The 16,018-nt window shown below is 37.6% G+C and overlaps 1 protein-coding gene across 1 annotated transcript; it reads left to right on the top strand.

Annotated features, from left to right (window-relative positions):
• The first annotated feature begins 205 nt into the window (after window positions 1-205).
• Window positions 206-1,062, top strand: LOC146705939 (myosin light polypeptide 6). Its single transcript, XM_085463842.1, has one exon. The coding sequence runs from the start codon at window positions 276-278 to the stop codon at window positions 882-884; it is 609 nt and encodes a 202-aa protein (XP_085319968.1). The 5' UTR covers window positions 206-275; the 3' UTR covers window positions 885-1,062.
• The last annotated feature ends 14,956 nt before the right edge of the window (window positions 1,063-16,018 follow it).

Below are 16,018 nucleotides of genomic sequence, written 5' to 3'. Positions count from 1 at the left end.
GGCTAATGCAACTGGACCCTCACTAATGACAGCAAATAGCCCTGTTGGTTAGATGACAGCAGCTGAGAACAATACTTAATGTTGACATCACTTGCTATGCGGATCTATTTTGGGTTTCTTCCTTTTATAGTGTGGTGGCTGAAATTGTTGTCTAGCCCCCTAGACAAAGCACATATAAAAGCCTTGAAGGAGGAGTTCCGGGATCACTTTCTATCTGCTCAGGCTCTTGTTCATTTCTCAGCAAGTGTCAGCTCGCCACTGAATTGCCTTGCAACATGCCACCAAAGAAGATTGAACCAAAGAAACCTGAACCCAAAAAGCCAGAGCCTAAGAAAGATGCAGCTCCAGCTGCTAAGCCAGCGCCACCTCCAGAGCCACAGCCTGAGCCACCCAAGGAGCCTGAGTTTGACCCCAAAAGCGTCACTCTTGAGTTCACTGCTGACCAGATTGACGAGTTCAAGGAAGCCTTCACCTTGTTTGACCGCACACCAACTGGAGAAATGAAGATCACATATGCCCAGTGTGGGGATGTCATGCGAGCTCTGGGCCAGAACCCAACTAATGCAGATGTGCTGAAAGTGCTTGGTAAACCACGACCAGAGGACATGAGTACTAAAATGGTGGATTTTGAGACCTTCTTGCCCATGCTGCAGCATATCTCCCGCGCAAAAGATCAGGGCAACTTTGAGGATTTTGTTGAAGGGCTGAGGGTTTTTGACAAGGAAGGCAACGGTACCATCATGGGAGCAGAGCTGCGTCATGTGCTGGCAACACTAGGAGAGAGGATGACAGAAGATGAAGTGGATAGATTGATGGCTGGACAGGAGGATGCAAATGGATGTATCAATTATGCCTCCTTTGTAAAGCACATTCTCTCTGGCTGAAAATGGACATTTTATCAAAAAGACTTAATTTTACAGAATTTCTTTCTATATTTGACCAGTTAAAGCTGATTTTGTCATTAACGCTGTGACATGTTGCATGGTAATTCAGTGAAGTCCCAGTCAAAGAATGAGGACTTACATAAAGGAAAATCAACGAATAAAGGAAATATGATCACAATCTGCCTCATGAATGTAATTTAAATACACCCATCCTTTTAAATTTGATGAGATAACCATGGGAGCTTGAGAATGCCAATGCAAGTGATGATTTAATGTGCATTCAACTTCTCATATCAACTGTGTTAATGTGATTAGTCCAAAGTACTGTGTGAACATACACACATATACAGGATTTATCTACATCTCAAAATAAAACATATTTTGTTCTACTGACAAAAAGTTTTAAAATGAGTATGCTTGTCATTCTGGTTAAGATTCAGTTGCAGTGAACCAAGGCGCGCACACACACATGCATACACACACACACACACGCACACGCACACACACACACACACACACACATACGTGCACAGAGAGAGAGAGACGAATCCAGTTTCCTCTGAAAATTGCAAGAACCAGGAACTTTCTTCCTCATCACTTTTGCAGTGGCTGATAAATCTTCCGTTTAAATTAGTGAATTAAACCTGCATGGCCGTTCTCAGTGAATCATATATAAGTATGTTTAGCTTGAAATTTTTATTTAAAAAAAAACACTTTGTAGGATTTAGTTGTCTCTAGCATTGAGTTACAGATTCTACCCAACTCCCTTACCGATCCCCTTCCAAGCATGTAAGTGAACCTGCGCTGGCCTTGTCGGGAGCAAGCGGTTTATCCACCAAAGCGTTTAAGCTCTGGGCACGTTTTATCAAGTTAAATTAAAACTAGTGGCACTATGTTTTAGGAGTGAGACTAGACCCTAAAAAGAGCAGATAAATCAAACAAAGACTGGGACCAATCGGTGTCCATTTCTGACTTTAGTTTAATACAAAGGCTGCTTTGGAAGATTGGTGCAGTTATGTCCTAGATTTGTTATATTAAAAAAAAAGTTTTCAGTAATAATAATGACATAGTAAGTAATTATTTACAAATAATAATTATCAGTATGAACTCACCCGTCGCATCTTAAACACTTTAAGATTATAATAAATAACTTTTGGTTCTCTAATGATTCTAAATCAGAACAGACACAAGTGTTGGGCCACTCCTGTTTCCTTTTTTCTTCATTACCTAGGAACCCCCATCAACATAGCACACAGACCAATGAACATAGAGAAATAGATATGCTCACTACCAAGAGGCATTATTAAAAATTGCATTTTCCATTGCCGTATCTACTCCTTTTTATATACTATGTTCTGACACTTTACAAAGATGAAGGTAGAAAATGTGTTTTTTGTTTAAATTAGCAATCCCTCCATGGGTCTTACTTGTGTATTAGTTGGTATGCCTATTGGTAAAAGGAAAATGCTTTTTAAGAAAAAAAAAGAATTGATTGGTGAGTATTTGTTTGTGGCTTCTTTTTTTTTTTCATGGATCCCAAATAATTTTTAGGTGCTACAGGTAGCCGCTAATGGTTACATGGGTAGCAACATGGGTATCATTAAAAGCATTGCTACTTTACAAAGCAATACGAAATCTTAAGAAAGCACTATTGAACACCAATTATACATTTATACCACTAGGAACACTAAGTTGGTTAACAGGCAAGCAGATATTGGCTGACTGAGTAGAAATAAAATGCCAGCTGGCTGACAGCTTTAAAGCAACATGTGTGTCCCAGATACATTCTAGTTTGTACCATCTTCTGTCGCTCTCCCTTTTTGTCTTCTTCGTTTCTTCTTGTTGTAAAGCGGCTCTTTGGGGTGGGGGGTTCTAGAGGTGTTTGTGTATCCACCAGCTACCAGATAATGACCAATATTGTTAGCTGCTAAGCGCTTTTGGGTTTGTTTGCTTACCTGCGTATGTATTTCAGCTTTGCCATAAATCAGAAATAACTTAGCGTGGGACAAATCCAGCCTGGTGGCAGGCTGGTGGTACAGTATAGTGAAAGAATCTCAGCAGTGATGGTGTAATTTTTCTATGTCTATTACAAAGAGCAAAAGAGATTTCATAACAAAAAATTAACACAAAATCTAATGTCAAGCTTTCTCAGTGTCTCCTTCTAATTATACATATCCAAAACAAACCAAATAAGAAATATTCTAGAGACACCAGTGACATGCCCAAAGTAACTCAACTGACTTCTTTTGATGCTGACTCTTCTGTTGCTCTGCTCTGAGCCCCTCTCAAATTACAGAGTCTCTCACACTCAAGGATATGGTCTACACAATGTTTAGAGGAAGCTCATTTTCTCCTTTTCTGCCCATGATTCCTGTGTTTGTGGCCATAGAATCAAGATCAACCATTAGACCATGCAAAGTCAAGCTTAGTGGTCACACTCAGCTTTTTCTTAACATCTCCAGACTCTAGTCTGTCTGTTCATCTTGCAATCTACTCTTCCACTACTATTGACAGCCTTGAAATTCTCCACTTGAGGCAGTAACACATCCCCATTCCAAAGTAGGCAATCCACACTTTTTCTGTCTCAGATCTATGGCCCTTGATAAGGAGATTTCCGATCTCCTCCTCAACTGCAAGGTGAAAGCTGCAGAATGTTGCTCATGAAGCTGAAATGATCAAATCAAAAGTGGCAACATGAATCTGACACCACGCTGACCTGTGGTACTAGCCAATTTTCTTTTCTTAGAAACCACAAAAATAAACATCCTGTAATCTTGCAGGCTTTGTTTGTTCTGGCCATTTGAAGTTCATTTAACTTAAATCAATTTAAGGAAGATGGGTAGCAGATAATGAAATGAGAAATACTAAAATGTGAAAATCAGTTGTCTTTCCTTTTAATTACTTGAAATTTCCCCCCAAAATCTATCCTGTAAAGTTATACTTACGAGGATTCCCCTTGAATTAATTTCGATATTGAATTTTGATATTCAGTGTGTGATACACTTTAGAAGCTATTTTTGTTTAACTGTAAAAGAAGTAGAAAGATGCAGCTAAAGAGGCAGAAGTGGCACTTACTCTATGCAGCTGTCAAGCGCATGCAAAGGAGGCTCTAAGTGCACTGGGCATCCAGCTCCATAACTGTATGAGAGCCAGCCAGTAATTTAGACCCATCATGATTAATCAGCAGCTGTTAGCTTTAAAGTCCTTTGTCAAATATGTGAAGCTCTTGGCTAAAAGGATTCACCAGCTTGTGTATTCATGCTTTACTTTAAGGTTTGCTGTAGGGGGCATTCCCTGTGCAAAACGTGGAAGCAACATAGTAAATATTAGTGTTAGAAAGGTGATGCTGCTGTTATAATTTTATAGCCATAATTTTTGCCACCGCTGTAGCTTTGGAGTGCATAATATTAAAATGTCAGACATACAAACTGCTCTCTGCATAGCTTGAGAAGCCCAGGTGGCGGCATAAAACATCAAGTACACACACAAGCACTCAAACTGAAATATCAAGTAGCAATATTTTGTCTCATTTAAAGTGGTAATTTGTGAGATCTTCATACTATACCAAGGGTGGCATGTGGTGTTTGGTGCCAAACAGTTTTGTTTTTCCTTTCTTTTTCTGTTTTATTGTAGCAGTACAGTGTTACATTTAGTTTTGGTTAAAAACATGTAATGACTGGTTTAAATTACTCTCATAAAAAGAGATTTTTACTGAGAAAGAACGAAAGAAAGAAGTTTTCATGTCCTTTTATTGACATGATATTTTATTGATATTCTTTATTCAAGATCCATTTGATACTTTTTTTGAAGACTTTATTTGGAGTTTACCATGTGACAACTTATCATCTGGAACACTTGAACTGGCATTTGAACACTATCTCTCTCTCTCTCTCTCTCTCTCTCTCTCTCTCTCTCTCTACTTAGAGATGGAAGTCAGTACACTCACTGGCCATTACATTAGCTACACCTTGCTAGGTGCCTTAAGAACTGCCTTATAGCTTTCAATGCAGCTCTAGAAACATTCCTCAAAAACGTTGTTCCACATTGACACAAGAGTGTCACACAGTTGCAGCAGATTTCTTGGCTGCACATCTGGACTGAGATCTTGTGACTGAGGATGGCATTTGAGTACAGTGAACTGAAACATATTGTCATGTTAAAGAAAAAAGTTAGATATGATTTGAGATTGAGGTATCACTGTATCAGTCCGCTAGAAGGATCCATGAAAAGATGGTCATATTGTGGTCATAATGAGAAGGACATGGTCAGCAACAACACTCAGGTAGCCTCTGGCATTTAAATGATGCTCAGTCAGTCTTAACCTAAGATGTGCACAGAAAATATCCCTCACACTATCACACTAAGACTGACTGAGCTGTTGCTGGAAGGTAGGATTAATACATGCTTTCATGTGGTTTACACCAAATTTTGACCATACCATTCCAATGTCACAGCAAAAATTCTGACTGATCAGACTTCCAATCTTTTGTTATTTTATTTTGGTGACCCCATTCAAAGTCAAGCGTCTGTGTCCTGTTCTTAGCTGACAGGAGTGGCAACCAGCATGTTCCTCTGTTGCTGTAGTTTATCTGCTGCAAGATTTGATATGTTGTGTGTTCAGAGTTGTTCTTATGAGCACCTTAATTGCCTTCCTATCAGCTTGAATAAGACCATTCTACTCTGACCTCTGGCATCAACAATGCGTTTTCGCCCAGAGAACTGCTGCTTGCTGGATATTTTTCTCTTTTTTGGCACATTCTCTGTAAACCCTAGATTGGTTGTGTGTGAAAATCCCAGTTGATCAGCAGTTTATGAAACCTCAGACCAACCCCTCTGGCACCAAAAGCCATGCCATGTTCAAAGTCACTTAAATCACCTTTCTTCCCCATTATGATGCTTGGTTTGAGCAAGTTGACTTAACCACGACACACACGCAATAATGCATTGAACTGCTGTCATGTGATTGCCTGATTAGATATCTGGGATGATGAAAGCTGAGCAGGTGTACCTAACAAACTGTGCAGTGAATCTCTTATCTTGCAGTGTCAACTAATTCTCTTCAGGGTTTCCTCTTGATAGCTTTCAAAAACATTATACTTACATGTGTTATCCCCACAAGTAATGTTCCTAATTACTGAAACCTTGTGTACTGTTGCCATAGAAACCACCAGCCCCAGCTCTGCTGATATTGATATTGTAATGCACAGCACCACCAAGCTTCTTAACACTAATGACATTCGAATAAATGTGTCCTGTTGTCTGATAAGAATTAGGAAATCATGCCAATGCGTCACTTAAAAGAAATTACAGCATAGATATGTAATGCACCGCTTCTTGGTTTAAGACTGATTCTGTTCATAAATTATATTGTTATCTTTTCCTTAAGCTTTTGAGCTCTTAAAACAAAACAGTCATGAGGATTAATCAAATATATGCTATACTCCTGGGGCAAGCGCATACAAAATCGGTGTATTAACTACATCAATTAAACACTTTAGAATGATTTGTGAAGTATTCCTTTTTAATTAAAACAGCAAGACAGTTATAAATGTGTCCCATTAGCAGAGGGAAGGTAAAGATGTGGGTGAAAAACATAAATCTGTAAAAAGCATGACAAATTTGATAGGTAAAAAGTCAGGATCACTGTTTTAATCAACGAGGATAAACACAAACAGATATTTTTATCTTTTATTTCATATATGTGAAAACATATTACTTGACTGACCACAGAATATGTTCTGTTTTTATTCACAACATCAATATAGTGAGACCCTTCAATTAGCCTTTTAACACGGTCTTGTTTTTAGAATACTCCACACAAAACCTCTATAAACAGTCTCTATCCTCAAAGCTTCATTTCATTACCACTCATTCAACAGATACTGTGTCCAGGAATCAATACTTCCTCACCTTGTGCGGAACAGCAGCTAGATTTGATGGAGGGCCAAGGACAATAACAAGGAGTGTCTAAACTTGCTTCTTACAAACATGTGAGCTCAACATTTTAACTGATCAGAGTAAGAGAAATCAAGAGCGGGGTAAACACCCCTTGTGAAGTGTACATACACAGAGAGGCTATTTGGGTAGGATTGGATGTACACCTTAGGATTCTGTTTTGGGAATGAGTGTAACTATCCCCCATGTAACAGTACAGTAGAGTTTATTTTGGTATTTTTCAGTTAAACTCCAAAAAAACATACAAATATTACAAATAACAAATATTTTCTGTGAAAATGGTAATGGAATGGAAAAAGGTAATGGTTTGATGTCAGTCGGTACATTTTTTTCTAAATAAATAACCTTTAAAATTTACTCCATATGTTTTTAAAATATGTCTTAATGACAGTGTGTATTTGCTTTCTAGAATGCTGAGAGGCAACAGAGACCATAATAATTAACCTTATTTGTCTAAATTTCAGGCAAGAAGGCTGAACCTAGTGTATGTTTGTGTGGTTTCTTTCAAGCCATTATGACTTGAAAATGTATTAGTGTGCCTAATGAACCTGCGTGCCATCTTGTAGGCAGCAGCCCACTCCCATTTATTTTAATCTCTATTGCCTTAAACTGAAATTCAAATGGTTCAAATGGCTATGCACACCAGGCAAATAGTTAAAATCTCTTTGACTCCACAATTGTATAATACTTTAGCTGTCCAAGAAATAAATAATTTCATTCTTCTTCTGATTTCTTTTCTCTCTGCTGCCATGTGTGACCATAAGGCCTGTAACAATGTCTCCTGTAGAGGTCTCTCCTTTGCCGTATTCAGTTGTGTAAGGGGCCTTTGGCAATAAATAAAATCACTGTCATGCAGTACGTGTGTGTGTGTGTGTGTGTGTGTGTGTGTGTGTGTGTGTGTGTGTGTGTGTGCGCTTAAAGACAGGGGGAGAAAACATTCTTTAAAAAGCCTTATTACATTCTCTTTAACAAAACTTCTAAAAGGTTGGAAGCAGAGTGGAAATCAAGTAAATTGATACCAGTGAGAATATTTTTGTCTGGTCTAACACATTCAAGGAAGCTTCAACGTTAACATTCATGAAAACTTTTTTAATATACTCTACTGTACTATAATAGTAGTAAGATAACATAATACAAGCAGTAAAATAGGGGTGGAAAGTTATCTTTCCTTTGGCCTTGTAATGAAATGAAATGTCACAAAATCAACTGCCTGGTTTCTCAGTTTATTGGTGTAAAACAGCGGTCCCCAACCTTTTTTGCGCCACGGACCGGTTTATGCCCGACAATATTTTCATGGACCGGCCTTTAAGGTGTCGCGGATAAATACAACAAAATAAAACTAGTACCGGTACCGAAAAAAAGAAAATTTACACACGTGAAAAGACCAAGGAAAACCGAGTAAACGACAAAAACGATAACAAAATAACGCCGATAAAAACTCTGAAAACTATACATTTCACACCTGAGCCTCAACTCTCGCGGCCCGGTACCAAACGACTCACGGACCAGTCCAAGGCCCGGGGGTTGGGGACCACTGGTGTAAAATACATTTCTTGTTGTTTTCAGTGTTTTACCACAATTAAAGTGGAGTGATTTGAATCACAGAGAGTTATGCAATCAAATTTTGAAAATGCAACTATAATCACATACAGTTAAAAGGATAATATGCACACACATATACGTTCAGTTCAGTTACTAATCACATTACAGAGCAAATTGGATTTTAATTTTTTCCTATTACCTTTCAAAAGTAATTGTCTTCCCAGATGCCATGATGCAGGCCAATTGGTTTCCAAGTACTGTGCCAATGCACACTCGTATGCTTGTAGGCTCAGCTGTATTAGTGGGTATGTGAAAGTGTTTGACATGGAAGCAATGCACATATGTGGTAAAACACTTGAAAAATAAAAACGCAGGAGTCACAATAGGTTCAAGCAGGATGTTAAAAAATACAAACAAAAACCACAGAGTGCTGGACTGGTCTGCATAGAATTGCAATGATCTGGTTAAATTACAACTATATAGTTATAAATATCACAGAAACATGTAGCCAAGACAAGTGAAACATTGCATAAGCTGCAACAACATGTTAAAGCCTTAACATCCATGCCAGTCACTGAGTATCATTTGGCTGTATGTCATATTGATGTCTTGCATATCTACAGGAGTGCACTTAATGTAAATCTATATCCTTAGGACTAATCCTAATTGAGTGTTTTAGACAGTGTTTTCCTTATTTTTCCTGTAATGGAGAAACCATTGTAGGGATTAAAAACACAGCCTGTGGCCAAAACATCTGAGTTGCACTAACAGGAAACACTTTCTTACATTTCTCATTAAATATTGCAAATGTACTTGCTTCAAGTCTGCCTTGAATTCCATGGTGAACCTGACTGCATATTCCCATTTACATTTTTTTTTCTCTCGCTTTGCCTCACAGGTGTAGATTATCACTCTCAAATTGTGCCTCTGACATTGAACAATTACCCACTGAACCTGTGTCAGACAATTTAAGAAAATGTCTGACTCAGAAAAGGAACATTTTAAAACTAAAAAAGAAATAACTATGTATAACCCTCCTATCCCCCTTCAGTCTTCTGGGTATGCAAGCAATGCAAACAAGCATACAAGAAACATATTTGGAAAACATAAATATTTTGTTAAATATGTTTTCAGAAAGGCTCATATAAAATTAAGGATTTTTGGTGATATATTCAAAAGCAGTCTGTACATTATACTAATATAATTACTCTGTCATTATTACAGGGTCCTTACTTTGTCCATGGAAAGGCTCTGTGGATTTGAATACTTCACATTTTTACATGTTCTGTCCAATAACTGGCCAATATGACTTTTTAAAAAATATTTTTATCTCTGTTGTATCTCAAAAAGAATTCATTTATTTATTTTTCAGCTTTTTTGTTTTTTTCCATTCGGTCGCTGTAAAGGTCACCATACACAGTTACTGAGTGACACGTTTTCACAGTTTTGGACTGGTTTATCTTAATGGTTAAAATATAACAATATGAATTTTACATTTTATATTAAATTTTATTTACCATGAAAATCTGGAAAAAAGTACTCGCTAGGTTTTTGTTTTCCATAAGAAATGTATGTATGTATGTCAAAAAAATGTCATTCACCAGACAAGGTGTCAATTTATTTACATTTGACATTTAATTCACATGCCAAGTTTAAAGCTAAGTACAGCTGACAGCCATGTTGATCTCTTCTACTGACAGAGCTCTTGAAACTGCCTACAATTATATTCTTCCAGTCTGAGCGTGAAGAGTTCTAATGCACAGTCCACATAATAGTGCCATTACTTTGTCTTTAATGGTTTAGTGTCATGACAGCATGTTATTTTCTGATAACTACGGGTGCCAGTCTATCAGTAAAGGTCAGGAAGGCCTTTCATTACTGTTTAGAAAATAGTAGTTCTATGAATAACAACTACTATATTGTATGCAGTATTGTGGCAGGCCGGTTGTGGGTAGACTGGTTTTAGTAACAGTGAAAATAGACAGGAGGTTGTGGAGTGGAGAACCAGTGTATTGTTCTGAGTGGGCATTGGGGACATCTGACTGTCAAACGCAACAATAGTTCTGCACCATTGTACAATTATTCACCAAAGGACACAGTGTCTCACTTTTCTCCACAACACTTTTTTTGGCCTTCAGATAAGTTATGCGAGCTATCCAAGAATTTCCTTTAAAAGAAAACCAACTTTATTGATGTTAACAAAGCAAAAACAATCATTTTATTTATATGAATGCATTCAGCTGTGACTATAGTATACTGAATTGAATACAAAAGTAACTCACAATGCTGCTGTAGTAAGAACATTCAACAAAATTCAGAGCTTTTTTTCATGTTATAGTACATTATAGTTTATCTCCATCGCTGTGGTGCAGTTCTAACATTAGGAATGTTATTCTCACCACTCTTAAGGCATTTGTCATCATAGTCACCTGTGCAAAAGACACTAAAACAATAAAAAGTTTTTTTCCACATAAGCCAAAGCATGCAAAATTAATCACTTCAGCTGGTCTGTTCAACTGGGGTGGCTGTATGCTAAATAATCTAAACAATCCATCTGGCAGAATTTGAATATGTGTACATGTTAGATTGAAAACACATGCGTATAAAAAGCATAGAGAAGGGTGAAAGAGGCAAATTGTATAAAGTGGTTTGGTTGCTCAGGTAGAGTAGAAAATCACTATATAAAAACCAGTCCATTTACCACAACTGCTTTTTAATGAAAATATATAATCAGCCAATCACATGTCAGTATTTGTTTCAATAAACCTCTTTGAAAACAGATGTTTATATTTGCTTTCAATTGAAGAGCTTTTTCGCTTCTACAGCTGACAGACCTTGCTCTTTCATTCATATTTGAAAAAACTTTGAAGTAATTTGATTGAAAACAATGAATGCAATGTTCAACAGCATTTGGGAAAATGAGAGATCTATAGTAATGACTGCCAAAAGGTTTTGATGACTTGTGAGATTCAGATACAAAGTGCATCAACACAAAACAGCTATCTTTAGTAGTGAAGTATGCATAGAAACTATAGCAGTGCGCACAAAAGCAATAAAAAAGTAGTGTGTAGTAATAAATTTGTTATTATTAAGAGCAGTAAGGATGGCATTTTTCATGCGAGAATTGCACTAGAGTGATTGAGAAAAACTGGAAACTGGTTGAGTAATCATCAGGACTGTGTCTTGTCTGTCTTCATGAGGCCCCAGGAAATCATAATAAATGTATACACCACTGAACTCTTGATCCCGTTCAGCCTTCCATTTCTACATATCAATCAACAGGAATAATTTAACATGCTATTAATTTACATTTACAAAAATGTAGACATTTTAAAGCGATGCCTTTTTTAACTGATAAGTTCATAATTCACACATAAACAATCCATAATCCATAATGTTCACTGGTTGAAATAGATGATAATGTATCCTTACTGTCTTCCATCCATTTCCAACTATGTTGTGTGCTGCATGTCTCCAGCAAACTACTACCAAAGTCTCCTCTGACTCCACACTCCCCTGTGCTTTGTGCTGTTTGCAGCCAATCACAAAGGTCCTGAATATATAGAATATCTTGTAGGCTTCACTTTCTGATGGCCTCATTAAGTTTCAGTGCTGTTGAATACTGCAAGAATGGTAGACTAGAAAGCAGGCCCTCTGCGGTTGGTATATCTGTGTAGGATCCCAGCATGGCACCAACGATCTCCAGGAGTTTCCTGGCTTCCTGGAGTTCAGAACACTTTCCCTGAGCTATTAAAAAAATGCTGTATAACATAGTATTATGTAATATGCTGATTTTTCTCCATTTCAGGACCAAAACAGTGAAAAGATATGCTGCAGTTTCAAGCCATAAAATGTAATATAAGATAGAAAGATAAATACATTAATATATTCAAGTCAAATTCTAATTAAAAAGAAGAAAGGAAAAACATTTGAAATTCACTCATTATGCTGCATGCACAACTGGTATAAATGTTTCAAACAGAGGTTTAATAATTTATGATAACATGAAACAGTAGTTTATTCCCCATTGATCAGTTCATCCCTCTTGCCTGCAGGTACACAGTGTGACAACTGTCCATCACCTGGATCCTATTAGCCCCATTACAAGCAAAATATGTATGCATCCCTCTGTGCAAGGCAGAACAGAATGACAGTCAATTTTGTGTGACCTTGTTGCAAACGAAAGCATCCCAATTTAGCTATGGTTAACCTTCGTTTCTGGCATTGCCTGTCAATTGCAGACTCAAAATATGTCCTAGTTAGTTTCATTAGGCTTGTCACTGTCCTTCACCAGATGGTAGAGGAAAAGCAGAGCCATTACGGGTGAACCCCTTCTTTTGCAACACAGGTCTTACAGTATATTCATAGCTCTGACCATCATTCCTTCAGGCTATGTTGATAATTCACCGACCAGTTTGACAGGTGAGATCAACCACAAAGACATGGATGCTCAGACAATCAATTTGTAAACAAACCTGAACTTTTTGTGTGGTAACCCACATAGAAAGAGACACACAAGCATCCTTACATGTGCACTGATTTGACAGTTTTGACAACACAACACAGGTGTCTATTAGAGGAAGGAAAATACTGCAATGCGGGTTTGTGAATGCATAAAAGAGAGATTGTCTCTAGATTCCCACTGGTTTTACCTTCCACATCTTAGATCAATATCGTCTATCTAGTGAGAGCTTTTGATAAATGGAGAGTCAATGCAGTTTCCTTCCCCCTACTAACTGTGGTTCTTGGTCTTTTATTAAATCAAAAGCATGAGAGCTTATCACAACAACCTTTTCAGAAAATCAAAATGTTAATTGTAAGAAAATGGAGCACAGTATCTTACAAGATCCAGTCAAGGCAAGACAGATTTGACAATTAGAGAAGGGTTCACAACAATCTCATAGTTACCACATTGGTTAGTCTACTTTCAAACTTGGTTATTATTTTTCAAAACTAGGCTTATATCATTTAACACATCTCTGACTGCTCAAAACAATACTAAGAATTATTTATATCTCTGTATACTAAATTGGAATATATACACTACCAGTGAAAAGTTTGGACATGCCTTCTTATTTTTTATTTTATTTTTTTATCATTTTTAGTGCTTTCTGTATTGTAGAAGCAAGATATTGGAATTGTGGAATTGTGTAGCAGAAAAAAATAATTGATAAATAACTCTAAATATATATGTATATGTATGTATATATGAGGAACCAGGACACACTGATGAGAAGTGGGCTACTGGAACAAGAAGGCATGAATGGGCAAGACATGAGAACTGGAATGCGACTACACAAGCAACCCCAGCAGAAGGGGTTACATGAATAGGATGAGGGACCTATGGAATCTTTGATACCCTGCATTCAGATTGACTCGTAAACCAGTGTTCCAACATTGGGATAAAGTAACTGCTCTCATGGCTAGAGGTACAACACAAATACTATGGCAAGCGAGAGCCAGGACGACAGGTGAGGGGGAAATATCATCATAAATAGATATAGATATAAATATATATGCAGGCTGTGTAAAGATGCCCCTGAGACAATCCAGCACTTAACAGCAGGGTGCAAGATGCTAGCAGGCAAGGCATACATGGAACGTCATAACCAAGTGGCCGGCATAGTATAGAGAAACATCTGTGCCAAATATGGCCTGGAAGTCCCGAGGTCAAAATGGGAGACACCCCCTAGGGTGGCGGAGAATGGCTGAGCTAAGATCCTGTTGGACTTTCAGATACAGATGGACAAAATTGTGGAGGCTAACCAACTGGAATTAGTGGTGGTAGACAAGCAGAAGTAGGCCACCAGGAAGAAGGAACACAAGAAGCTAAAGAAGTACCAAGGGTTCAGAGAAGAGCTCAAGAAGATGTGGGGGGGGGGGGAAGGTAAGAGTGGTCCCAGTGATAATCGGAGGACTAGGTGCAGTGACTCCAAAGCTGGGCGAGTGGCTCCAGTAGATCCAGGAACAACATCTGAGATCTTAACCCAGAAGAGCGCAGTCCTAAGAACAGCTAAGATACTGCGCATCAAGCTCCCAGGCCTACACAACAGGCTTACTTCACAAGCTCCTCTGACAGGAATTCTTTTGGCTTTGAGTGGAAAACTATCATAAGCATGAATTGCCTGCATGTATGTTTTTCTACAGAAGAGACTCACCAGAGACTTTTCTGCATTATAACATGAAGAAAACAGGGATGACTACATAGTTTGCCTTCAAAGCACAGCAATTAAGTAGATACATTCAATTTCATGGTAATAAAAGCAAACACACAAAATAAATATGAACTATTACAGCTGTAAGAAGCAACCACACCTTTTATATTTGGACTACCTTGTTTAAACACAGCTGTCAGTCCCTTAAAATTAAACTCGACAAAGTGAGAACACCCAAATATAAAGAAAATCTGTCTACAGTTTTCTTTAAAGAGTCTTATTTCTTCATAAGGAATGAAAAAGTACCAGTCTGAATAATCCTGGACAAACTTTAGAATACACTGCAATATGATTAAAATCAATAGATAACGTGTGTTCACATGCTGAGTAAAACACAAGCAGACAAACAAAATAAATATAAAAGATGTTACACAAATAATCATTATACATAAGGATTGCAGGTAACAATTTAACAATAAAATCTATATATACACACTACAGTCATCATGATAAAACTAAGCCTAATGGTCATTATAGATTAAATGTTCTTCTGCAAGTAACAGTTCTTGTGCAGTAACTCTTGAATAGATACAATTGAAATGAGTATAAAAAACAAAATGTGTTTAAATAAAGTGAAGAAGACCTTTGCTCTGGACCCTCATGCATACAATATCTGATTCCCTGGTCTACAGGGCTAAACTTGAGTGCTGCAGTGAATTTGACTAAAGAGCTAAACTCTCAAGAAGTAAGAGACTGCGTATGAAGTTGCAGCCCACTGTATGTTTATTTAACAAAGCAAAAGGAAGGCTGGCTATTTTACTTATTTCCTTAATACATAAATAAATAAATACATAAATAATGCACAGCCACACCAGGGATTTATTAGAGGACAGTTCCCACCAGCATCTCCTTTGTAGAATCGTCATGAGCGGATATTTGATTGTTCGGTGAGGTTGGATTGGGATGTACTGCTTCAGGCTCTTCCATCTTCTACCATTAATTAAAAAAGAGTGTTTATTAACACTGTCATAAACTGCAGTCTAAAAGATGCTTTTGAAACTGTGACTTTGGTCTAGCATACCTCACACAATGCAAAGACACAATAATAGAAGTCTATAGTCAAAATATTTCACGTTAGAAGGCCAACATTTGTAGAGCAACTGACAGCCTATTCACACCGCACCACACTGTGACCACACATTGAACCTGAGTGGAACATAACTATTTGTTCTCTCTGTCATTTCATCTGCAACTACACAACCTGACAGTGTTGGAAGAAACTCTCATGCAGGTATCCACATGTTTACTGGAGCATGCGGGCGGTATTAGTTGTTTGGTCATCAGTCACACTGTTTTTGGCTGTTAAGAGAACAGAAACATTAATCCAATTGTTGATTCAACAAACTGTAGCTTTTAAGCCAAATGGAGAGTTCAGGATTTATAACAACTAAAATATCACAAGTGGAGACTGAACTCTTTTAA

Source organism: Copadichromis virginalis, linkage group LG7 (assembly GCF_057382275.1).
Source record: "Copadichromis virginalis isolate Kocher_CV1m ecotype Utaka linkage group LG7, C_Virginalis_male_GT1.1, whole genome shotgun sequence".
Lineage (NCBI taxonomy): Eukaryota > Metazoa > Chordata > Actinopteri > Cichliformes > Cichlidae > Copadichromis > Copadichromis virginalis.
The sequence above is the reverse complement of the archived record's forward strand: the minus strand, read 5'-3'. Positions and strand labels throughout refer to the sequence as shown.